Source organism: Nicotiana tabacum, chromosome 11 (genome assembly GCF_000715075.1).
Source record: "Nicotiana tabacum cultivar K326 chromosome 11, ASM71507v2, whole genome shotgun sequence".
Taxonomy (NCBI): Eukaryota; Viridiplantae; Streptophyta; class Magnoliopsida; order Solanales; family Solanaceae; genus Nicotiana; species Nicotiana tabacum.
This window is the reverse complement of record NC_134090.1, coordinates 46,617,747-46,642,787: the sequence shown is the minus strand read 5'-3', so window position 1 is coordinate 46,642,787 and position 25,041 is coordinate 46,617,747. Positions and strand designations below refer to the sequence as shown.

The following is a 25,041-nucleotide window of genomic DNA, read 5'->3' as shown; positions in this document are numbered from 1 at the left end:
ATATAATTAAGCCGTTGGATTTCTCTACTTGTTCAACTATGTGTTTGTTGTTGTTGATTGAATGTCCATCAATTGACCGCGCCTATTTAGTGTGTACTGCTTGAGAGAGAGTACATATTTAGGTAGTTGTCGAACAACGTCACTCCTAACGTATGTGAAGAATCAATACAGCGGGTTTAAAGGTAGGTTTAGAAATAACAAAGCCTTGACGTGGTCATAATGAGCGGTTAGATAAAGCCAACTAGCGTAGTTCGAGAGAATATGTCTAGTAAATTATTGTAGTTGCTCGAGAAGAGAATAATGGCACCTAAAGTGCTCACGATCAGTAGAGAATACTTAGGCGAAATTATAGAAGACGTAGCCAGAAAGATTCCGACAATTAGGGAAATCATAACTCTAGACCTCCTAAATTTAATCTCCAACCCTTAGTATCTTTAGTTGTTAATTTACTGCTTTAGTTTCGTAGTTAATTATTTAGATATAAAAATCTCAATATTATAACTTAGGAATTGTTCGAGCTTGTCTTCCGAGTGATATGGAACAGTTATAGTGAAACCTTAGTTCTCTATGGAATTCGACTCCGTACTTTAGACCGGATTATATTTGCAGCGACCGCTAATCCTTTTTAGGATTAGAGTTGGGCGTGATCATTAGGCGCAGATCCCGGAGGGAGTGTGTGCAGGGAAGAACGATCTGGTGGCCAAGGAACACAGGGTGTAGGAGACGGGGAAGTTAGTCTCCAGGTAATATTTGAGATGTTACAGTCTCAACAGGCTGCTATTGCTCAGCTTCAGAGTCAACATAGAACTCCGAGTGTGGTCGAGCCGGAAATCACTCATCGTACCGAGCCAGTGCCCGAAAGGACGAATGGTAACGGATTAGGGACTGATCCTACAATTATGAAAATGCTTGAGGAGCACACCAAAAGAATCGAATCGGGAGAAAAAAAATCGAAGATAATGACAAAAAAATGGAAACATACAACTCCCGAGTTGATCAAATACTGGGGGCACCCCCGTTCTTAAAGGGTTTGGATTCAAAAAATGTTCGTGCAGAAGTCTTTTCTTTAGAGTGCGGCTCCGAAGCCCATTCCAAAAAAGTGTTGTATGCCAGATATGCCAAAATACAATGGGACCACCGATCCTAATGAACATATCACTACGTACACATGCGGGATAAAGGGAAATAACTTAGAAGACGAAGAGATCGAGTCCATTTTGTTGAAATTTTTTGGGGAAACTCTATCAAAGGGAGCAACGATTTGGTATCACAACTTGCCACCAAATTCCATCAATTCATTTTCCATGTTAGCAGATTCTTTTATGAAGGCACACGTCGGGGCCATAAAGGTCGCAACAAGAAAATTGGATGTTTTTAAGATAAGACAAAGGGATAACGAAATGCTGAGGGAGTTTGTGTCCCGATTTCAAATGGAGTGCATGGAATTACCACCTGTCACAGATGATTGGGCCATTCAAGCTTTCACCCAGGGGTTGAACGAGCGGAGTTCGATAGCATCACAACAGTTGAAGCAAAATTTGGTTGAGTATCCAGCTGTAACTTGGGCAGATGTACACATCTATATCAATTGAAGATCAGGGTCGAGCACGACCAATTTGGACCCCCCTCTGATTCAGTACATCCAAACAGGTTAGTAGTTAAAGCCCCGAGGGACGTCGACAGGGAGACAAGGTTGAATAGAGAACGATATCAGCCATATGTCTTATATCGAAGAAATAGTGGTTCGGGGCGCAATCCTACTCGGAATGATCGAAGAAACGACCGAGGACAAAATTCTCGGGGTTTTATGAGCATAATGGTTTTGATAAGCACACTGATCCCGTAGAGGCACCTCGGTTATCGGAGTATAACTTTAGTGTCGGTACATCAGGCATTGTCTCGGCAATCAGAAGTATCAAAGATACTAGGTGGCCTAGACCCATACAAATCGATACTTCCTAATGAAACCCAAATTTGATGTGAAAGTATCATGGCACGCATGGTTATAAGACCGATGATTGCAGGCAATTAAGGGAGAAGGTAGCCCATCTATTCAACGAGGGCCACTTTCGAGAGTTCCTTAGTGATCGAGCCAAGAACCATTTCAGGGACAGGGATGCCAACATGAAAAATGAATAGAAAGAACCACAGCATGTCATTCATATGATCATTGGCGGGGTCGATATTCCACAAGGGCCTATATTCAAACGCACAAAGGTATCTATTACTAGGGAGAAGTGGACCCGAGATTATGTGCCCGAGGGCTCCTTATCATTCAACGACGAAGAAGTAGAAGGCATTTCTCAACCACACAATAACGTTCTTCTAATTTCTATCTTATTAAATAAAGTTCAAGTTAAGCGTGTTTTAGTGGATCCAGGTAGTTCGGCAAATATCAACCGATCAAGGGTCGTGGAGCAACTCGGCCTACAAGATCAAATTGTGCCCGTAGCTCGAGTCTTAAATGGCTTCAACATGGTCAGTGAAACAACTAAAGGGGAGATTATTCTACTAGAGAACGTGGCTGGAACCATTCAAGATACCAAATTCCATGTGATCTAGGGCGACATGAGATACAATACCCTACTCGGAAGGCCTTGGATTCACAACATGAGGGTGCTTCATTCAACTGTCCACCAAATGATGAAATTCCCGACATCGGACAGAGTGAAAACAGTGTTCGGAGAGCAGCATGCGGCAAAGGAAATGTTTTCAGTTGACGAGGTTATACCGATATCGACATTATCAACCCCAGAAAGGTCAAACATCAAAGGTAGACCGGAAACCAAATAGCAATCATAGCCACCAGCCTCGACTGAATCGAGAAAGCAAGAGATAGAAGAAGAAGATGAGGATTTTCTGACTCCTCGAACCTTTATTGTTCCCGAAGACTCCGACGCTACCAAATCAACTATCGAGGAACTAAAACAAGTTATATTGATCAAGTGTCTGCCCGAGTGAAAGGTATACCTGGGAATGGGGTTAACCCCCGAACTTAGGAAAAGGCGTATTCAATTTCTTATTGATAACATTGATTGTTTTGCTTAGTCCCATTTAGACATGACAGGGATCCTACCGGAGATAACAACGCATCGGCTAAGCCTCGACCCAAGGTACAAACCAATGAAACAAAAGAGAAGGCCCCAGTCTGAGGTAAAGCATGCATTCATCAAGGACGAGGTAACTAAACTTTTCAAAATAGGGTCCATTCAGGAGGTAAAATACCCCGAATGTTAGCCAATGTAGTCGTAGTCCCTAAAAAAGGGAACAAACTTAGAATATGCATAGATAACAAGGATTTGAACAAGGCATGCCGTAAAAACTCTTTTCCACTTCCTAATATCGATTACATGATCGATGCCAAGGCTGGCCATGAGATCCTTACATTTCTCGATGCCTATTTCGGGTACAATCAAATTCAGATGAACCTAGAAGACTAGGAGAAAACCTCATTATCACCAAATATGGAATGTATTATTACAATGTAATGCCCTTCAAGCTAAAAATGCAAGAGCTACTTATCAACGCCTAGTAAATACGTTCGAAGAACAAATAGGTAAGTCAATGGAAGTTTATATTGATGACATGCTAGTTAAGTCCCTGCGCGTAGAGGACCATTTGGCTCATTTGTAGGAAACATTCAAGATTTTGATGAAATACAACATGAAACTCAACCCCGAGAAATGTGCTTTCGGGGTAGGCTTGGGAAAGTTCATAGTCTTCATGGTGTCAAATCGGGTGATCGAGATCAACTCCGATAAATCAAAGCCATAGAAGACATCACCGTCGTGGACAGCGTAAAAGCCGTATAAAGGCTAACTGGGCAGATAGCTGCTTTAGGCCGATTTATCTCGAGGTCGTCGGATCGAAGCCACAGATTTTTCTCTTTACTCAAGAAGAAGAATGATTTCACCTGGGCCCCAGAGTACCAACAAGCATTAGAGGAATTAAAACAATATCTATCGAGCTCACTATTGCTTCACACCCCAAAGGCATATGAGAAACTCTACTTATACTTGGCGGTGTCGGAAATCACGGTAAGTGGTGTCCTAGTTCGAGAAGGCCAAGGTACGCAATTTCCCGTTTACTATGTAAGTCGAACCTTAGGGGAAGCAGAAACTATATATCCACACTTAGAGAAATTAGCACTTGCACTAATAAGCGCTTCTAGAAAATTTAAACCACACTTTCAATATTATCCAATATGTGTGTTAACCACTTACCCACTTCGTAATATTTTGCACAAACCCAAACTTTTGGGTCGATTGGCCAAATGGGCCGTCGAACTTAGTGGGTACGATATCGAGTATCAACCCCGAACGACCATCAAGTCTCAAATTTTAGCAGACTTCGTAGCTGATTTCACGCCAACCCTCGTACCAGAAGTTGAAAAGGAACTCTTGTTAAAGTCGGGTACATTATCGGGGGTATGGACCCTTTTGACAGATGATGCTTCTAATATGAAGGGGTGCGGGTTGGGCATCATTTTGAAGCTACCCACAGGTAGCACTATCAGACAATCTATCAGAACTTCTAAGTGGACTAACAATGAGGCCGAGTACGAGACCATGATTGCAGGTCTCGAGCTAGTTAAAAGCTTGGGGGCAGAAGTCATTAAGCCAAGTGCGACTCTTTACTGGTGGTAAACCAAGTAAACAAAAGCTTCGAAGTTCGAGAGGATAGAACACAAAGGTATTTGGACAAGCTACATGTGACTTTGCACTGCTTCAAGGAGTTGACTCTGGATCACGTACCTCGAGAACAGAACAGCGAAGTCGATGCACTTGCAAATTTGGGATCATTAGTCGAGGAAGATTATATTATCCCGGGGACTGTCATCCAATTATCGAGATATGTGGTCGAGGAGGGCCATGCCGAGATAAACTCTACAAGCTTGACATGGGATTGGAGGAATAAATATATGGAATATCTTAAGAACGGAAGCTCCCATCGGACCCTAAAGAGTCGAGGGCCCTACGAACCAAAGTTGACTGATTCACGTTGGATGAGGATGGAACATTATACAGAAAGATGTTCGATGGACCGTTGGCGGTATGTTTGGTGCCGGGAGACACTGATTATGTTTTACGAGAGGTTCATGAAGGAACTTGTGGGAACCATTCTGGCACCGAATCTTTGATTCAGAAAATCATTAGAGCAGGATACTATTGGGATAGCATGAAAAAAGACACTAAGGAGTTTGTTCGAAAATGTGATAAATGTCAAAGGTTTGCACCGATGATCCATCAGCCTAGGGAATAACTTCATTCAGTCTTATCCCTATGGCCATTCATGAAATGGGGAATGGATATCGTCGAACCTCTGCCAACGGCCCCAGGTAAAGCTAAATCCATTTTGTTTATGACTGACTACTTTTCTAAATAGGTGGAAGCATAGGCCTTCGAGAAGGTCAGAGAAAAAGAAGTTATAGACTTTATCTGGGACCACATCATGTGTCGATTCGGGATACCTGCTGAAATCGTATGCGACAAAGGAAACCAATTCATCGGCAGCAAGGTAATGGAGTTCCTCGAGGAACACAAAATAAAAAGGATCTTATCAATGTCATATCACAAAAGTGGAAATGGACAGGCTGAATCGACGAACAAGACTATCATTCAAAACTTAAAGAAAAAGTTGAACGACGCTAAAGGGAAATGGAGAGAAGTTCTACCCGAATTTCTTTGGGCATATCGAATGACATCGAAGTCCAGCATGGGGGCAACCCCATTCTCCTTAATATATGGCTCCGAGGCCTTAATTCCAATCGAGGTCAAGGAATCTAGCGCTAGATTTCAACATGTAACGGAGGAACCAAATCACGAAGCCATGAATACTAGCCTTGAACTATTGGATGAAAAATGTGAAGCTGCACTTGTTCGGATGGCAGCACAGAAGAAAAGAATCGAGAGATATTACAATAGAAGAGCCAATCTTTGCCACTTCGGAATCGGAGACTTAGTTCTAAGGAAAGTCACCCTCAATACTCGAGACCTAAACGAAGGAAAACTAGTCCTGAATTAGGATGGACCATATCGAGTCATCGGTGTCATCGAAAAGGGATCTTACAAACTTGGCACGATGGAAGGCGAACAATTGCCGAACAGTTGGAACGTATTACTACGCAAACGATATTATTACTGAGGTATGACTCTCTCCCTTTTCCATTTGTATTTAGTACTAACTTATTGCAGGTGTTCGATCGAGGCATCGAGGAAACTTTTCAGCACGAAGGTCTTAGATTTTAAAGCACGCGTTGCACTCTTTTTCCCTTGGATCGATTTTTATCCCGAATGGGTTTTTTCAGTGAGGTTTTTAACGAGAAAACAATTATGTTCTACCTAAGGAAAATTAAACAATATCCAAGGCTTCTTTTTAATTAACCTTGAATACTGGGGGACATCACCCTCGGGGGTTATATTTTCAAGAAAAATACTTCATGCCAAAGGGTCTCGATAGGAAAACCTTGTAATGTGCCAAACGATCGGATGAACCGTGTCTATATAGAATAGTCGATCCCCGATTGCAAAATATGTACGCATGTGTGAATTATTCAAAGAAGCATTCTTTCTATATCAAACACTTTGTGTCTCAAAGAAATTTGCTACTATACGAGCTCCATAGTTGTGATTTTGTGAGAAATGGCTCAAGGGCCAAACGCAAATACACCTCGAACAATCAGGGACTGTCATCGATAGTCAACACATTCGAGTTATCTAAACTCGAATTCATAAGACCTCAAAGAGGCACCCCTCGACACATAGGGCAAGGTCATTGTACTCGGGGACTAACATTTCGAACAAGTTCAAAATGCTATCGGGAAATAAGTCCAATAGGCATACCCCAAGGCTACGACCATATTGAAGGCTACGGCTGAAATAACGCAGCTCGGAGACGTCCGAATCCCGCAATAAATAATAGGCCTTAAACTACTTTAAAAAACCGGTTAAAAGGCTATCCCCGGCAAAACGATTATAAAGGGGGCTTCGGTAAAATCAGCCCTCAAAAAACCTTAAGAGGTATCAAATTAACTTAACACAAAATGTGCTAAGGCACAAAAAGCAAGGGGTCTTAATCGGTATCGGACCCTCAAAAAACCCAATGGGTAAAAAACACATGTTAAGGCACAAAGAAATTTTTACTTAGTCTTTTAAGCCGAAAAAAGGGAAATAATAGCCATCTTTTAGAGGTCATAACGACCCGATCTAAAAGATACTAAGGGACAATACACTTAGTGTTCGAGACCTTGTTCTCACCCGATCCGAACCCAAGGGTTCGATTATCCCAAGCCCAAATAAAACAATAACTTGATTATGGCTCGGGGACTCACCATTATCCGGCACAAGCCCTTAAGGGTCTATGCCCCAAAGTTCGAACCTTATTCAAACTCGACCATGACAACTTCAAGGAAGCCATCCAAGACAAAGTCTCGAACACGTTGTTCAAAGCAACAAACTATGCAAAAATTTTGCAAGGCAAGAAACATGTTCATAAAAATTGAGAAGGCATTCAAGGAAATTTTTCTTTTATATATTTGAAAAAAGATATGTACAAGAGACCGGCGAGGTCTTAAAAAAAGAAAAAGAAAAATCCTAGCTATGCCCGGGGTTGGTTTCTCCCTTGGGAGTAGCTTCCTCTTTCGGCACCTCTTCATTGTCAAACCCGCCTTGGCTGCCTTCATCATCATTGTCGTTGGATGAGGAGACAAGAAATCTATCATCAGCTTCGAGCGCATTTTCTTGAGCTATCTCTTCAGTGAGGTCAAAACCTCGAGTGTGGATTTCCTTGTGGGTCTCCCTCCGAGATTGGCACTTGGCCAAATCATTACTTCGTCACTCTTGGTCAGAGCATCCCTTATCTCTGTTTGAGCAGCCTTAGCATCCCTTAAGTATACGACAACGGTTTTATCAGCCGTGACCTTCGTCTTCTCGACCTTAGCCCTAGCCTCAGCAAGCTTGTCCTCGAGCTCGTTGATCCTTTTGGCCTGGGCCAAACTTTTCTCTTTAGCACCCTAGATTTGGGTCTCACCCGATGCTAGTTTGGCTAAAGAAGCCTTCTTCTATGCAGCAAGGTGGTCCATATACTCCTTCCACCGGTTGCAGTCGGCCTTGACCTCATCGACCCCCTCGAAGCAGCTCAATCCTCTCCAGTTTTTGCTGTAGCTGAGACACTGAAGTATTAGCCTCCACAGTTGGGTCGAGTAGACCATACTCTTTCAAAATAAAAGTTACCTGCTTGTCTAGCTCGGCCTCATTTTTACGAGCCTTGGCCAAGTCTGCCCCATGGTCCTTGAGCTTCTCCTCCTTTTGACTACAAAGGAGCTTCAGGCCCTTCTCTTCATCCGAGATCTTTTGGAGCTCGGCCTCGCATTGGCTCAAGTCATCCTTAAACCTGGTGAAAGCCTAACAGAAAAAAGGATATCATAGGGGAGAAGAAGAAAAAAGAATTGCAACGATAGGAATTAATGCTTACTTGAGAGAAAAGGCGATGAGCCTCTACAAAGAGGGTAGATGCATCGTTAAGATCGGCGGCATCATCGACCCTGGTAAAGCAATCCCGGAAAGGATCTCCTTCACTGGGGACTCCGCTTAAGTCAGGCATTTGCAGAGCCCGAGCCTCCCTTATGGCCTCCTTAGAATAAGTCGGTAGAGGGGGAGCGTGGCATGTTATCCTGGCCCTAGGCAAATCACTCGGGGTTCTCTGTGCAGCCCTGGGGATTTCGGAACATGTCCCCTTTGGTGTATTTGTTGATGGCCGAGGAACAATCTCGACCTTGGACAATTCAGGGGCTTTGCCCGCGTCTTTCTTCAGAGCTTCCTCACTACGAGGAAGGATCTCCGGTTCAGAGGGCTTGGTAGCTTCAACTGGCTTCCTGGCTCGGGTCACTAGCGCTGAGTTCACCCTCATCTTCTTCTTCATGATTCAGCTGGTGGACTGAATCTATATCCACATGAATGAGATTCCTCATGCGTCGTCGAGTAAGGCCCCTTTTATGTTGGGGGTCTTCGGGCTTCGAAACCCTTTTCCTCTTATTATCTTTCCCCGATTTCGGAATCAGGGACTCGGTCTCCTCCTCGGGCAGGGCTTGCCTTATTTCAGAGACATCTCCAATGCCTGCATGAATGAAAGTTAGGTATGAGTAAAGAAACATCTCTGATAAAGTGGAAAGCATCAAAAACTTACAAGAAGAACTTACCGTGGTGTTTGGCTTCCCATCTGCCCCACGCCAAGTCACGCTAGCAGTGCTCGTCATACGAGGAGGTCGCATCTAGTTTTTGGACCCAGTCTTCGAGGTCGGTGACCTCATGAGGCATCCAAGCAACCGTTGCAAAATGATGAAGGCATCACGCAATGCAAAAACAGAATACAAAAGGCTACTCGGAAAAAACTTCGCTTACAATCGGGGTTCCAATTCACTGGGAACGACATTTTCTCCTTTGGGATGATGTCACTGGTCTTCACTCGCACGAACCGGCTCATCCAGCCCCGATCCTTATCCTCGTCGTTGCTGGAAAAGAAGGCCTTCGTCGACTAGCATTGGAGCTTGATCAGATCTCAGAAAAGTTGAGGCCGATACAACCGGATAAGATGATTGAGGGTTAACTCTAGCCCCTCGGCCTTGCTGGAAAAGTAGCGGAGCATGATCACTATGCGCCAGAAAGAATGGTGGATCTGGCCGAGAGTGACCTGATACCTCTTGCAGAAGTCGATCATGATTGGGTCGATGGGATCCAACGTGAAGGGGTAAATGTAAACACTTAGAAACCCCTCCACATGAGTGGTGATATTCTCCTCGGGGATGGGGATCTGTACGACGACCGCATCCCCCAGCCATAGTCCCTCTTCATGGCCTCGAGGTGCTTCTCGGTTATCAAGAAAATATACCTCGATACATGCTCATATCGTCCAGGAATCACGGGGGGATTTTTAACTTTGAAGTCTTTCTTTATGACACATGGGCCGGGAATAATCTCGTGAAAGACTGGCGCTTTATCGTCGGTCGGCGGGGAAGAGGAGGTGGAAGCTTTCTGCTTTTGAGGAACGGTTTTGGAGGTTTTCGCCATTGATTTAGGTTAGAAGAAGCGGAAAGAGGCGGAGTTTGATATCTTTCGACGCTAAAAGGGCGGGAATAATAGGTAGTGAGAGAGAGAGAGAGATGAAGAGGGAGAGAGATCACAGAAGTTTGAAGGTGGCTAGAAGATGGAAGTAAAGTTTTTGATTCGAATAAGGAGCCTTGTATTTATAGGCAAGCGGCGACAGTTCAACGGTGCTAGTGGCGGACCGCCACTAGCAAGCATTTAATGTTTTGGGGAAGCGAACCGATGGAACGTTTCGGTCACTTCGAGCGCTTACGTCACAGGGATGACGTCATCATCAGGGGCTCCAAAAAATTGAGGCTCAAATCGTTTCTTATCATCTTATTACAAGAAACGCGGGGACTATTTGTATACGATCGAAATCAGGTATGCCCGATTTCGTAGGCTCGGGGAGTTGCTTCAAGAAAAAGCCCAAAATAGACCTGGCTCGAGCCCGATGGCGGAGTATAGAAATTGAAGACCGAAGTGCTCGATGAAAACCAAGACCGAGTATGACAAACCTCGGGATAATACCGTTATGGTTTAATAACAGAAAGAGCGAGATTCCCGCAACGGCCCAAAGATTCCGGCGTAAATTTCGGAACGGATTTGTACTTGGCAGTTATACAATTGTCCCATAAGATTCCCTACTATAATTAGAAGTGTACTTTATTTAGGATCCCCCCCTACTATATAAAGGGGAGCCCATTCATTTGTAACACACGATTCATTGAAAAAGGAATATACATTATTCACTTTGTTGCTTACTATTCATCAGAGTTACCTTATAATTTTGTTGTTATTGCTAACCTACCTAAAGGCCATCATAACTCGAGGTCAAGACTTGGTTTGCACACTGGTTTGACTTGCTTTATTTCTTCAATTTAGATATTTAATTCCTCGTTTATCAATTAGTATTGGACTAAGTTACGTATTTTTAAAACCACAATATAAGTTTAATTGGTATTTAGATTTTAGGGTAAACAAGAGTCTATAAAAAAACATTGGATTTTTTTATTTTCTATAAACTATCCGATTAGATGTTCCCCTGTTTGGCATGTATAATAAACGCAGCTCATACATCTGGATAACTTCTTTGGTCGTTTTCTGTTGTATGTAGTTGCATTTGAAAGACTTCAGCCAAGCATTGAAATTTTTTTCTTCTGTTCTAGATCCCGGTGTTTAATAGATTACGTGGCTTTCTATTAGGGTCATGTTAATTTTTGGAGCGAATTTGAATATAAAATTTGCAATTCTTTTTTACATTTTTAAAAATTACATAAAAAATATTATAAGTCATAATAATAGTTAACAATTCAAAATATTTAAGAATTATTAGCAAAAAACATGATATAAAAATCTTATTTGACTCTCAAATAATGATAATGTCTTGGATCGTTAAACCCTTAAGTCTTTACGAAGCTAATCCAGAAAATCAGGCGAGCTTCGTTCGGACTTATAGACAATAAATAAGCGTTCAGTCTAGACACTACGTTTATGGAGAATTTCTTTTGTTTTCTAGATTTTGCCGTTATATGTGATTTTCTCCCACTCAATTTAGGTTCGGGATTGATTTTCTAGTCAAAATTTGGATATGTTTTCTAGTCCTAGTTGAATTGGGTCATATACCATTATAAATACGGCTACTACTACCTAGTTTTCTTAGTTGAATTTAAAGCTTCCTACCTCCTTTCTCGACTGTTCACTAGATTTTATTAGTGGGCATTTGGGATGGGTGCGGTCAGTGGCAATCAATCCTAGTAATAATTGGTTTTGTACAGGTTCAGCAGATGGAACTATTAAGATATGGGATTTAGCTAGCGGTAGGTTGAAGCTCACATTAACAAATCACATTGGGCAAATACGAGGCCTTGCTGTTAGCAACAAACACACATATATGCTCTCAGCTGGTGACGATAAACAAGTTAAATGTTGGGACCTTGAACAAAATAAGGTGATTCGCTCTTATCATGGCCATTTGAGTGGTGTTTATTGCTTGGCTCTTCATCCCACAATTGACATCTTGTTCACTGGGGGTTGTGATTCTGTTTGTAGGGTTTGGGATATTCGGAGTAAAACACAAATTTTTGCTCTCTCTGGACATGATAACACTGTTTGCTCTGTTTTTACTCGACCAATGGATCCTCAGGTTGTAACTGGCTCTCATGACTCAACCATAAAGTTTTGGGACCTTAGATATGGTAAGACAATGACAACACTCACACATCACAAGAAATCTGTTCGAGCCATGGCTCAGCATCCTAAGGAAGAAGATTCTTTTGCTTCTGCATCAGCAGACAGCATGAGAAAATTCAACCTTCCAAAAGGAGAACTTTTACATGGCATGCTTTCCCAACAGAAGACCATAATCAACGTGATGGCTGTCAATGATGAAGGAGTAATGGCAACAGGAGGTGAGAATGGAAGCTTGTGGTTTTGGGATTGGAGAAGTGGTCACAATTTTCAGCAAGCTCAAACCAAAGTTCAGCCGGGGTCTTTTGATAGTGAAGCCGGTATCTATGCTCTCACATAGAATGTATTTTTCCAGGACAGGCTTTGCTGTAGTGTTTCTTCAGGCAGATGACTTTAGTTCTCTTTTTGGTAATAAAATGTTTGATTCCTGCAATTTCCTTTAATTACTTTATCTTTAGTTATATGCTAGTATTTACTTTTCTTTATCTGTAATACATAGGACTAAAGAGAAGCAGGGAAAGATGGTTTTTGCTGCCATAATTAAATTCTTTGAATACCAGTTACACCTTACAGGGGATGAGAAAAACTAATGCAAGTGCTCTACGGAAATCTTGATTCGTTGAGAACAACACTAGTTGAGAAAACTGAGAAAGAGTCCAGCGGAGACAAAGAAAGAAGTCATTATTTGTCTCTATTCCATTACTAAATCTCCAAAACTACTCCAGTCTAAACCAAAGAGCAGTCATAAGAAGGCCAAGGGGATGATGCACTTGTTTTAATGCACAGTGAAAATTATCAATCTCAAAATTCAGAGAATAATTGCTAGGCTCTAATAATCAATTTTTCCCTTTTAGCTGAGGGATCACAGAGAATATGGTTACTCTTAGCTCAACAAGTAAATGAAACAACTCAATACAACATTCCCAAAATTTTAAAATCAAATTGCACATTGTGAGTAATGAGAATTACTATAAGCTAAGACAAGAGAATTGTTTCACAGATTATAGAATCATTCATTTCATCAAGCTAACAGACAAACAAATTAATGTGCAAGGGCAAACCTTTTAAGTTCGGAGATTACACCAAATTGAATCAATTACAAGAGAGATTGTTGGGTTCTAAGAATCAAGTAAACAGAAGAACCTGTTATGTGCCGATTGCCCCTCATTGATTAAAATGAGAAATGCTAAAGGATTTACAGCTAAATGGGCTCTCCTCTCCTGTTTATCTATAACAGAACCCCAAAGATCAGCCATAAAATTCCAAGAATCATATATGAAAGGAAAAAAAGAGAGAAAACTGAAGATAAAAAGTAGAAGCTCAGTCTCAATTATTGATGGTCTTATCATTTTGGCTAGCACTAACCATATAAGCATATGCACATACTCTTTTATTATGCTGATAGCGACCTTAAAATATTCTGCAAAATAGGGACGAAATGCATTGGCCTCACTTTACATTGGTTATTTTCTGCTAGAGTTTCTTCGATATCTAGGTTGAAAGACGGTTTATTTTGTCATAACTTCTTTCATGTCAACACTGTCCCTATCCATTGGATACCAATCACGCCTTAGAGGGGAAGACAAAGAACTAATGGAAGTGCTCTATGGAAAACTTAATTCCTTGAGAACACTTGTTGAGGAAACCGAGAAGATTATTAGAGATCGCTAGGTGCTAAAAACTCTTGAAGCACAAACAATGAAGGTAGCATATACTGCATAAGATATGGTGGTGAGAAAACTTGCTCTGTCGGAAACCAAAGACTCTCAAGGAAGACCTCAAGGAAAAATTGTTTACCGTGAAAATGGTAACAACAATTAAATTTGTAAATGAGATTCTAAAAATACATGATCTATTCCCGAGCTAGTTGTTAGAGCAGTTAATGCTAAGAACGTGAAGCTTAACGATGAAATGCGAGCTAAAACAAGACAGTAATCAAACCGAAGGGGCCTGTTGCCCGGATGCAAAGCTGGTCGATAAGGACCTGGGGGTCGGGACTCGAATCGAGCTCGAGCTATCGGGGGCAACCGGGAATAGGATAACAATTAAGGATACGATCAAGCAAGATTCTTTACGGTCAAAGTTGCGCAATATAGCATGAAATAAGTAAGAAGACAATAGATGTTATAGCGGCCTCGAGCCAGTGAGAACGAACAAAATAGGAGAAAGAGAAAGAGAGATATTATTGCTTTTGTGGAGAAATGGAGCAATATCAACCCTTTACAAAGTGGTATAGGTTTCCCTTTTATAGGCGAGGGAATACGGTATGGTACAAATATGTGGAGATTAAACACAAAGTACGGAGATGGGATGGTTTGACGTGATGCCTCAGCATAGGCTCTGGATAGGCCGGGCCTGTCAGACATAGCCATGTGCCTTGGGGGCTTCCCCCTCCGTCCTAGCTTCGGTCTTCGTTTCCTCCGACTCGGGCTCTGACGAGCCCCAAGGTCGGGAACTTGGTCGCGGCCTCCCGCCCTCGGGGTCCCGAGGCATGCTTCCGAAATGTCTCGACAGCGAGAAATCAAGTCTTCTGATTTCGCCGCATACAGATAGTCTCCGCGTTTCCCATAATGAAGAGATGGGAAATGATTCTGACACTTGACTCCTTGAGCTTCTTTCGGCGATGACATACCGATGATGCGACTCCTGGCCTGAGCTTCACGGTGATTGGACATCCACATGCTCGTGCTTTTCAACTTCATTCATTGCACTCATGGTTATCGTTTTTCAAGGTGAAGGTACCGTCGTCGGCTCGATTTTCCATGGATGCATTAACTGCATCCGTCGGTCAACCTTCCAAAGCCTAGATGATCGTGTCATAATCTCCTATAAACGGGGGTGCCTTGGCTTTGCTTTTCCTATCCCAGTGCTTTCGTTGGCTCGCTTGCCTTTCCCCTCTTATCATCTTCTTTCACCCCTGAACATCATGCTAGGGGTTCTTGACCTTAAGGCCGTTTGGAGGAGTTTCCTTAGACTGTGTTGTGGCCTTCTGCTGGGGCTTTCCTTCGTTGAACATAAACGTGCCGTTCCGCTGTTGTTGTGGTCGTCGGTATGCTGGCTCTTGCTGTTGCTGCTGGGCCGAGGTGATGATGGACGGGGAGTCGGTTTCTCCCTTATGTAGATAGCCGTTCGGATTATGCACTGCTGCTCACAAGGGGGCTCGGATTATACACCGTTGCTCACCTTCATACCCCGGCTCGACGTGGTGCTCTGCTCCGAGTTGGGGGCTTGCATGGCTAGAAGTTCCAAGGAGTGGATTCAAAGTAGCCGTGCAAGCGGGACCGAGGATTGTTCCGCTGTCTCTCCGAGGCTTCCTTGGCCAAAGAGGGTCCTCGAGCATTGGAGAGCTATGGCATGTTTTCATCCCTCCCTGCTACTCGCCTTGTCCCTTGGGGATATCAGTGTGGAAAGTTGGGATGAAACTCCCGAGGGGGTGTGTCCAAAGGCGCCTGTCGTGGACTTTCGAAGGTGGATCGGTCTTCGGGATTTCACCTTGCGTGTGCATCCCTTTGTCTCTTCCTTTAGACTCCTGTAGGCTTTTGCAATTTGTATGTAATGACCCCTCGAGGGTTGCTTGTGCACAAACTTTTATGAATAAGAATATACCCCGTTGATTTCTGCTTTCCTTACTTCTATATGCTTTTGTACCCTCTGAGGCCCTTTGGATGCTTTCCTTTATTTATTGGCCGCTGATATCGGGCTTGGGCGCGAGCGTCCGTCTCGGTCTTCTATTGATCAGCACGGCTCTCTTTTGAACCCATCATTGTACTCCGGACCAATCTTGGATCAATCTGATAGGTCCGGGCTATCGAGGCCCTCCGAGTTGTATGGAGAGCATGCGTCGAATTTTGGGGCCTTCGGGAATGCTACCCTGGATGAAGGTCATTTTTGGGTATTCGGGGGCCCCTATTGATCTTGATGTAGATAGCCCCTTTAGAATGTATAGGATACACTTCTGCTGAGGAGTTTGCCTGTATTCGGGCTCTTCCTAGGACCTTCGCGGAGCTTTCGCGATCAGAGCTTCCTGCGTTTATTCCTCTTTTCAAAAAGAGGGGATCACGAGACCAGGTACTTGCCTTGCATCAAGTGTTGGCGTTTAAAGCTTCCCGAAGTCCGACTTCTTTGGGCCGGGGGTTCTTGATGTAGAGTGTTATCTTGAGCTCGGAGATAATACAAACGGCCACTCGAGTTTTGACTCCTCGTTGAAGGATGCTTTTTGGATCGGGTATTGACCCGTTGATCTATATCAAGGCTGTTGGCTTCCCGGGGCCTGCCTCGGGCAGGTGAATCGTCGCTGCTTCTCGCATATATGTGGGGCGACTTCGGCTTTTTTGCAAGACTTCACACTTTTTAGATAGCCGCCTTTCTCCTTTAGCACGGGGTACTTCATCTCTTTAGGCGCAAAAAGTGTTGGTGCACGTGCTTGCTTTGACTTGTTAGTTTCACCATAGTCATGGAAACCACTTCAGGGCCGATCTGGCAGAGGATGGGGGTGCTGCTCCTGGTGCTCAGGAACCAAGGGAGTTCGCTCTGGAGACAGTGTCCTTGATAAGAAAGGAACACCTGGAGATGGCGAGGAGATACTGCGGGTGGAGCGAGGGGATAACACTGTAGGTGCTTTCCCCAGATGAGGGCCTTGCGGACTCCACCGATGGATTCTTGAGCGTATACCTGTACCCTTTCGCATTTGGCCCCCCTGATAGGGTCGTGCTTGATTTTTGCTTGAAGTATCGGGTTACCCTGGCACAGATTCATCCGTCGTTTTGACGAACGACGTTGATGATGAGGTTCTTCGCGGAGAAGACCGGGCTTGAATTCACGCTTGATCAACTTGTCAGGCTATATCGGCCATTTCATCGTCGAGGCCTGCTAACTCTGAGATGTCGCTCGTCCATGCCCTTTGTTATTGATGAAGAGGAATGCATGGATCGAGAGTGGTCTAGTTGGTTTATCCGAGTCCGGACAACCGACATTATCCTTGTGGAGTTTTTGCCATTTCCCGAAGGGTGGAACTATGCACGTGGGTGAGGCGTTTGGCGCTTTTTTAGATTTTGCCTATAGTTAAAATCAGCTAAGTAATAATGTTGTCTCCCTTGTTTCAGCAACTTCGTGGACGCCGGGTGAAGTCCATGATCTGCCCGGCTGGATCCGGAAGCTGGTGACCCATTCATCCTGTGACGAGCGCAAGTGGCAAGCTGTACTTCGTACCGGATGGGGAGCGCAGTAACAAAGTGTGTGCGTATGCTGCCTTTTCCTTGCCTTCGTATACCCGAGGTAATATTTTCCCTTTCCATTTGTGCTGGATTCACCGTTTGCAGATATCGGGCTGTTTCTTGGGATAGGGCACCCGCGATGTGATGGATCCTTTAATGGTGCTGGTCGGGCTCATATTTCCGAGGAAGGGGCGTCGCCCGGGTTTGCTGCTCCCAGAGTGCCTAATTCCTAGCTGGCGATTCCTTTGAGCGAATACGCCGTGCCTGAGGTCAGTTCTTCTGGGGCTGCAGGGGCAAGATCAATAGGAGTGTGTTCCGACTTCGAGAATGTCCGTCGGCTTCACTTTGTGGTGAGTTCATGTACAGTTTCCCTGTGCCTCGTGCCCTCCTCCCTCTATTGAACCTTCCTTGTGCAGGCCTGTGATAGGCTTAGGTCTGAGGTGCTCCGTCAAGTGGCCAAGCTTTAGAAAATTCTAGATGAGAGCGAATCTCTTAGGCTCCTTAGCGAGGAGAAGGAAGTTGAGCTGCAGCATTGGCGATATGAGGCACACCAGAGCTCAAACTATGAGAGCTAATTGATGAAGCAGGTAACTTTCTGTTGTACGTGCTTCGCTCTTTTCTAACCTTAAGGCTAACCCCTTTTGCCGTATCAGTTGCAGAGAAAGGCGGAGGCCTTGGAGTACCTCAAAAGTGACGTCAACCGTGTCAGAGTTGCTTGCGGGGAGCTAAAAGCTTAAGTGCAGGCTCGAACTTTGGAGGAGATGAGTGCCTCGGCTAAGGTTCCTGCCTTTGAGGTCCAAATCCGTTTGACTCATGACAATGCCAAAGCTCAAGCGGATATGATTGGGAAACTCGAATATGATCTCTCGAAGGTTAGAGCTGAGATAATTGATGCCCGGGCAGAAGAGGCACTAAGCCGAACCAAGGCCGATCGTGAGATGGCGATTCGTATGAAGGATGTTGCTGATGCCCAAGCTGAGCTGAAGCGAGCCCTCGACCGGGGGAAGAGGATCGAGCAATATGTTCGTTGTAGATCCCGAAGAGAGGTAATCGAGGAGGTCAGTGCAAGGGGTTTCATACTCTCGGAGGAATTGGCTCGGGCAAGGGCAAGGGCACATGAGCGTGATGCTCGGTCATTTCTTGTTGACGTTGCGGAGGGCAAATTCGACAAGCTGTAGCCCTTTAGCGCAGAGCGTAGACTTTGCCATTTTGTCGCTCCAGAGTTTGCCATTTTGTCGCTTTGGACTTTGCCATTTAGTCGTTTTGTCTCTGATATACGTAGGGCATGCCTGTAGATGGAGAATGCGCTTTATTCGTGCATGTAATATATAAGAAGAAACTTGAAGCTTTATTTCTCCTGTACCTTTTTTCTGTTGTTACTTTTGATCGGGCTGGCTAGTTTTGGTGTTTGGCGAGGTCCTCATAGGCCCGGAATGGATCGGACAGACCCGAGGGCTTTAAGTGCGATCCTTGGCGCGAGCAGGTGCTGGGGCCTCCATGCTTGGCCCGGCTGTTTAGGTTTAGTCTTCGAGTCGGGCTATGGCTCGAGCCTTCTTGTCCTCGAATTTTTTGTGCCCATGCGGGTAGGTAGCAATCATTTTTATCTCTTGCCCTTGGGTATTTGCCGTTCCAACTGTTTTGGGTCCAGTCTTCGAGTCGCATTGTGACTCGAGCTTCAATTGACCCTCAAGCTCTTTCCTGCCTGCATGGGCAGATAATGATGGCCCTTTGTGCTCTAGGTCGAAGTGACCTTACAGGTGTGTGGCCCGGAGGTTTACTCGGCCGGTGATAGTGGCACTTATGCCATGCCCTTAGGCGTATTGTAGTTTTCGGGTCCAGTCTCCGAGTCGCGTTGCGATTCGAGCTGTAATCGACCCTTAAATTTCCTTGATTTCCCGGTCGGCTACAGTGGTTCTTATGCCGTGCCCTTAGGCGTATTGCAATTTTTCGGGTCCAGTCTCCGAGTCGCATTGCGATTCGAGCTGTAATCGACCCTTAAATTTCCTCGATATTCTGGCCGGCGATAGTGGCACTTATGCCATTTGGTCGTTGAGACCTTTTAGTATGTAGCCCGGAGGCTTGCATAGTTAACTATTTTGGATCCGGTCTCTGAATCGGGTTACGATCTGAGCTCATTTTAATCCTCAAGTTGTCAAAATTTTTTAGCCGGCGACAATGGCTCTTACGCTGTTTGGTCGTAGAGACCTTTCAATATGAGGCCCGTAGGCTTGCTAGCTGACGACAATGGCTCTTATGCTATTTTTGCCTGTAGGCTTTTTTGTAGGCTTTGCTTCTGCTTGTTAAGGTCTTTTTAGAGTATTTTTGTCTGACCCGTCGTCGGTTCCAGAAGAACCTCAATTTCAAGTTGTTGTCGGCGATGTTTCGAGCACCTCGTTAGGTTCATAGCTCGTAGGTCGAGTAGATCGACGCTCTTGCGGTTTGGAGCCGACGTGGTCGGAGCTCATTTTTGCTTGTTGAGGGAAGCCTGTTTTAACCGGTTCTTTCCGAAGTATATTCAAAGTAGTGGCCTGTAATTTTTAGCGACAATTGACATCCCTGAGTTGTGTTATTTTGGCTATATCAGCCGTTTTGACCGTAGTCATGTGCGTTTGGCTATAGCCATTTTTGATCCCAAGCGATAGTATAGGCGTCTACACCGAGGTATGCCCTTTAGGGATTCTTACAAATGCGATGTATAGCCTAAACTTCAGGGTTTTCATGCCTGTTGAGGTCTTACAGTTTGTCATGCCTATTGAGGTCTTACAATTTGTATGATGTAGAATAGATCTAGTTATGCCGAGTCTGCCCTCTAGGGGTCTTACAGTTTTAGATTTTCCAGTGCTCGGCGATTGGCGACAGTCTCCGAGTCATCGAGTTTGTTTAAGCTTGAAGATCGCTTCTCATAAACTTGGAGTTGCATTGTGAGGGCTTTGTGAGCGCGGGGTTCTGACCCTAGGGTCGTGTGGACGTTGAACCATTTAAGTCTCCAAGTATCTCGGGACGTATTCAGCGGAGAGGCCTTTGCTGCGAATATGCCGAAATAGCCTTTTTCGAAGTATGAAATGCCGAAAAGATATTCTTTATTTCTTGTCGTAAATATAGGCTATAAATACATGTCGTGTTGTTGTTGTGAGCTCAGCCCGTGTGGGCGCGGCTCCTCTAATCATCTGATGTGTTTGCATGATTCCATTTTGAAACTTAGCCTGCCATTTATTAGCCCTTCCGAGGGGACGGTGTCCTTAAGAGAAGGCCATCGCACGTCGTCTGACTGTAAAAGAAAGGCTCGCGATTTCGTCGGATACTCTTCTGGGAGGTGTGCTGCTCTACTAATAATCTTGCTGGTGGGACCCTCTTTAGGTTGGAAGTTCGGTCGAGGGAAGAGAGAACGATGGGCCCCGCAGAGGCCTCGGATCTCTGAGTGGAGTTAGAACTTATGAATGCCTCGGCTGACTGCCTGCATATAGGTTAGCAAAAGAAAAGAAACAACAATAGAGTGGGGTAGTTCTTCCCTGCTGTGGGATGTGTAGGCGACGTTTCGAGGTCTGGTATGTTTTTGCTATTTCGAGGTGCGAGCCCTTAATACTGTCTTCTGCTGTGTTCAACCAGGCTTGGCCGAAGATGAGGTTTTGCTCACCTTTTGATCCCTTCGAGAGCGGAGGCATTTATACCAGCGATGGGTCATATGGTGAGGGATTTCCACTCGTCGCATGTAGCTCCTTGTCAAATACTTTAGTCCAACCTCTGTCGTGGAGTTTTATCCCTTTGGTGGAGTGTGGTCGAAGTAGCCTCCGAGCAGTGTGCCCGTTGTCATTTGAATGAAATGTCCGTGTTTTGAAGGCTCGGCGTTCCAGTCCAAGCTCAGGCGGGCTACATAGAGGGAGCGGCCTTCCTGATTGTTGTGGCGATCGGCGTCTGGAATCCATCAAAGATTCGAGGTGTGAGAGTGATTTGGTTCGTTAGTCCGAACCGCCCCATTAGCTTTGGCCTATCATCGTCGGTATAATTGATCGAACCATCTGCGTTCACGAACATATGTTTTATTTGAAATAGGTCAAATGAGGGAGGGGGTTACCAATCACGTTAATACGAGGCCGAGGCGAAGTCTCGGCGTCCCTTTTCTTGGATACAAGGGTGTCCTTTGGGTATATTCCCCGGACGCGTCTTTCCCCGACGATGAGCCCTTTCACTCTGGATTTTGTGGATCTTTGAAAGGTGCCCCCCTTTACTATCGTGGCAATACATTGTGGCTTGTCAGCTTCATTTTTCCCGATCTCCTTCCTCCCTTGGAGCTGGATCCGAGCCTGACCGCTCGATGATACTTGGTGGCAATCTCTATTGAATAGCACAATTATCGTTCTTTTGAGCCGATGACCGCACGTGCCCTAAGGTTCCTGTGCGGACCATGGTTCTCTTGAAGGGGTCTTGGTCGAATAGGTCTGAGCCGCCTGGCGTTCCCGGTTTTGCTTATGGTGATCATGATATTTGGTATAGCGACGCTGAAATTATACTCGGATGGGCGGGGTTTCTCTGCCAGCTGTGCCTTGTTGAATATGGTTCCATTGGAGGTTCTTCGAGGGTGCTTTCCTCGGGCTATTTCCCTATTGTTGTGAGGTATGTTGCATCTCGGGTCATTCCTTCCATTCGGAGCGCATGGATGATACCTTCATCCGTTTGGCATTAGCTTCTTTGGCGGGAGTCTACTTGGATATACCGAGCCCGAGGAGGTTCCTGGAGGGTTGTCCACGGCCCCGATTCGTGGCTGGTGCCGGGTGTGGGTATCCAACCAGACTTTGGCTGGGTATCTGATCAGGCTTCGCTTGAAATGTCCTGGAGTCGTCGGGCATGCTTTGTTCAGGCCTTTGGTGAAGGCCTATGTTGCCCGATCGTCCGAAAACGGGAGCGATCTCATTCGTCCTATCAGGGAATCGGGTGCAGCTTCCCGCGGTATTTCATTTCTTCTTCATTTGGCCTCAGGTGTATCGGGCCCTCTCGGTACTGCTTTGATGGCGTCGGCGCGTGCTTCCGCGGAGGACCACGCTGGTATGGTAAGCGAGTCTGTGAGGTCAGGTGCCAGGCGGTGGCGCTGCGCCATAGTTTCTTTTGAGAGAGCTTCTTCGAACTTCCTTAATAAGACGGGCTCGAACTCATCATCTCGGAGGTCGCTGGTCCTGCCTCACCTTTGGGGTTTCGGTGTTCCGGATTTTTGTGAAGCGAGTTCCGGGACCATTTCCTTGGGAGACGGGTGCTGCAAGAGCTTCCACGAACCTGATTCGATCCTTTCGAAGAGATTCCCAAGCATCCTCACTGCGGTGGGGTCGGTTACCGATCCGTCGTTACTTGATCTCTCGGGTACCAGCTCGGCATAAGGAGGTGTCTCCGGCACTACTGCGTTGGGAGTCTCCGGGTGACTTTGCAGCTGAGCGATAGCTAACTATCGTGCCTGTAACATTTCAAAAATAACATGAAGATTAACTTCCTGTTCTACCCGGGCCGGGGGTTTTTTGAGCATCCTGTCGGTCAATGCATTGTATGTTGTCATCGGTGCGCGAGGCTTCGTCGACCTGTTGCGCGCCTTGCAAGCCTGCGTCTGCTTGAATCAACCTAAATGCGTTATCGGGGTCCTACAGTGTCGGGCTAACCTCTGGAGCAGCCATATTGTTTTCACCGTGGTTTACCGGGTAGTCGTTCTCGATTTTGCTTACTGAGCTGGACATTAACCTGAAATCAAAATATCTTGGGCAAGAAAAAGTGTGAAAGATAATGTGTGTTTGTGTGACGAAACTAGCAAGAAAATAATCACTATTATTTTTAGCCCCACGGTGGGCGCTAAACTGTTTACCGTGAAAATGGTAACAATAATTAAATTTGTAAATGAGATTCTAAAAATACATGATCTATTCCCGAGCTAGTTGTTAGAGCAGTTAATGCTAAGAACGTGAAGCTTAACGATGAAATGCGAGCTAAAATAAGACAGTAATCAAACCGAAGGGGCCTGTTGCCCGGATGCAAATCTGGTCGATAAGGACCTGAGGGTCGGGACTCGAATCGAGCTCGAGCTATCAGGGGCAACCGGGAATAGGATAACAATTAAGGATACGATCAAGCAAGGCTCTTTACGGCCAAAGTTGCGCAATATAGCATGAAATAAGTAAGAAGACAATAGATGTTATAGCGGCCTCGAGCCAGTGAGAACGAACAAAATAGGAGAAAGAGAAAGAGAGATATTATTGCTTTTGTGGAGAAATGGAACAACATCATCCCTTTACAAAGTGGTATGGGTTGCCCTTATATAGGCGAGGGAATACGATATGGTACAAATATGTGGAGATTAAACACAAAGTACGGAGATGGGATGGTTTGACGTGATGCCTCAGCATAGGCTCTGGATAGGCCGGGCCTATCAGAAATAGCCATGTGCCTTGGGGGCTTCCCCCTCCGTCCTAGCTTTGGTCTTCGTTTCCTCCGACTCAGGCTCCGACGAGCTCCGAGGTCGGGAACTTGGTCGCGGCCTCCCGCCCTCGGGGTCCCGAGGCATGCTTCCGAAATGTCCCGACAGCGAGAAATCAAGTTTTCTGATTTCGCCACATACAAAAACTATTTGCGAATGCTTACAACAAGTCAAAAACCAAGCAAAAGGACTTCTTTATTTTCCCCTGTGGAAGAAGTGGATACCTAGGAGAAGTTTTTGCAAATGCTTCCAGCAAGTGATTGAAGATGTTGATTCCACAAGCAAGGAGTGGATGAAGATGAAGAACATGTATAGAAACATCAAAGATCCAAAACCACAAACTTTTGATCTTATTGATTCATCACAACATGTTTTAGAGTCAAATAGTAGAATGATGGGTTACAACAATGAACTTGAGATGATGCTAGATCAACTTTTTAGAGGCCTTAGAGAATTGAAAGTTATCTCCCTAGTAGGAATGGGGGGAATCGGCAAGACAACTTTCGCGACAAGGATTTTCAATGAACAAGTGATCATTTCTCATTTTGATGTTCGTGCAAAGATCATTGTTTCACAAGAATATCATGTGAGAAATTTATACATTGGCCTCCTTCATTACACGTCCACAAGGAGTGAAGGGCTTGATGGGAAGAACGACGGAGAACTTGCAGATTTACTTCAAAAAAGCTTGAAAGGTAGGAGGTACTTGGTGATTGTTGATGACATATGGACCATAGAGGCTTGGGATGATATAAGAATGTGTTTTCCATTCAACAATAATGGAAGTCGCATACTATTGACTACTCGGAACGCAGAGGTTTCCGGTTATGCTAGTTTAGGTACGCCTCCTATTTAAATGTGTCTTTTTTTACTTTTGATGAATGTCTGAACTTGTTGTATCAGAAGGTGTTCGAGATTGAATGCTTAACCCCTGACTTTGAGAAAATCGGGAAAGAGAGAGCCGAAAGTGTCAAGGATTACCACTAGCAACTGTTGTCATGGCTGGAGTTCTCCTAAAAATGGGTAAATCACTTGATGAATGGACGAAAGTGGTTGAAGATGTGAACTTGTTGATGAGCACAGATCTTGATCAGTATTGCTCAAGAGTGCT

The 25,041-nt window shown here is 44.8% G+C and overlaps 1 protein-coding gene across 1 annotated transcript; it reads left to right on the top strand.

Annotated features, from left to right (window-relative positions):
- The first annotated feature begins 9,351 nt into the window (after nt 1–9,351).
- Nucleotides 9,352–12,800, top strand: LOC107806034 (protein pleiotropic regulatory locus 1-like). The gene is made up of 2 exons (XM_075224204.1): nt 9,352–9,598; nt 11,786–12,800. The coding sequence occupies exons 1-2, from the start codon at nt 9,352–9,354 to the stop codon at nt 12,607–12,609; spliced, it is 1,071 nt and encodes a 356-aa protein (XP_075080305.1). The 3' UTR covers nt 12,610–12,800.
- The last annotated feature ends 12,241 nt before the right edge of the window (nt 12,801–25,041 follow it).

What these genes read in the sequence shown, in the direction of transcription:
- LOC107806034 (XM_075224204.1), top strand. Translation starts at nt 9,352, where the DNA reads ATGCAAAAACAGAATACAAAAGGCTACTCGGAAAAAACTTCGCTTACA. An exon ending in ACCGGATAAGATGATTGAGG is followed by an intron (nt 9,599 to 11,785) that starts GTTAACTCTAGC and finishes ACTGTTCACTAG; the next exon opens with ATTTTATTAGTGGGCATTTG.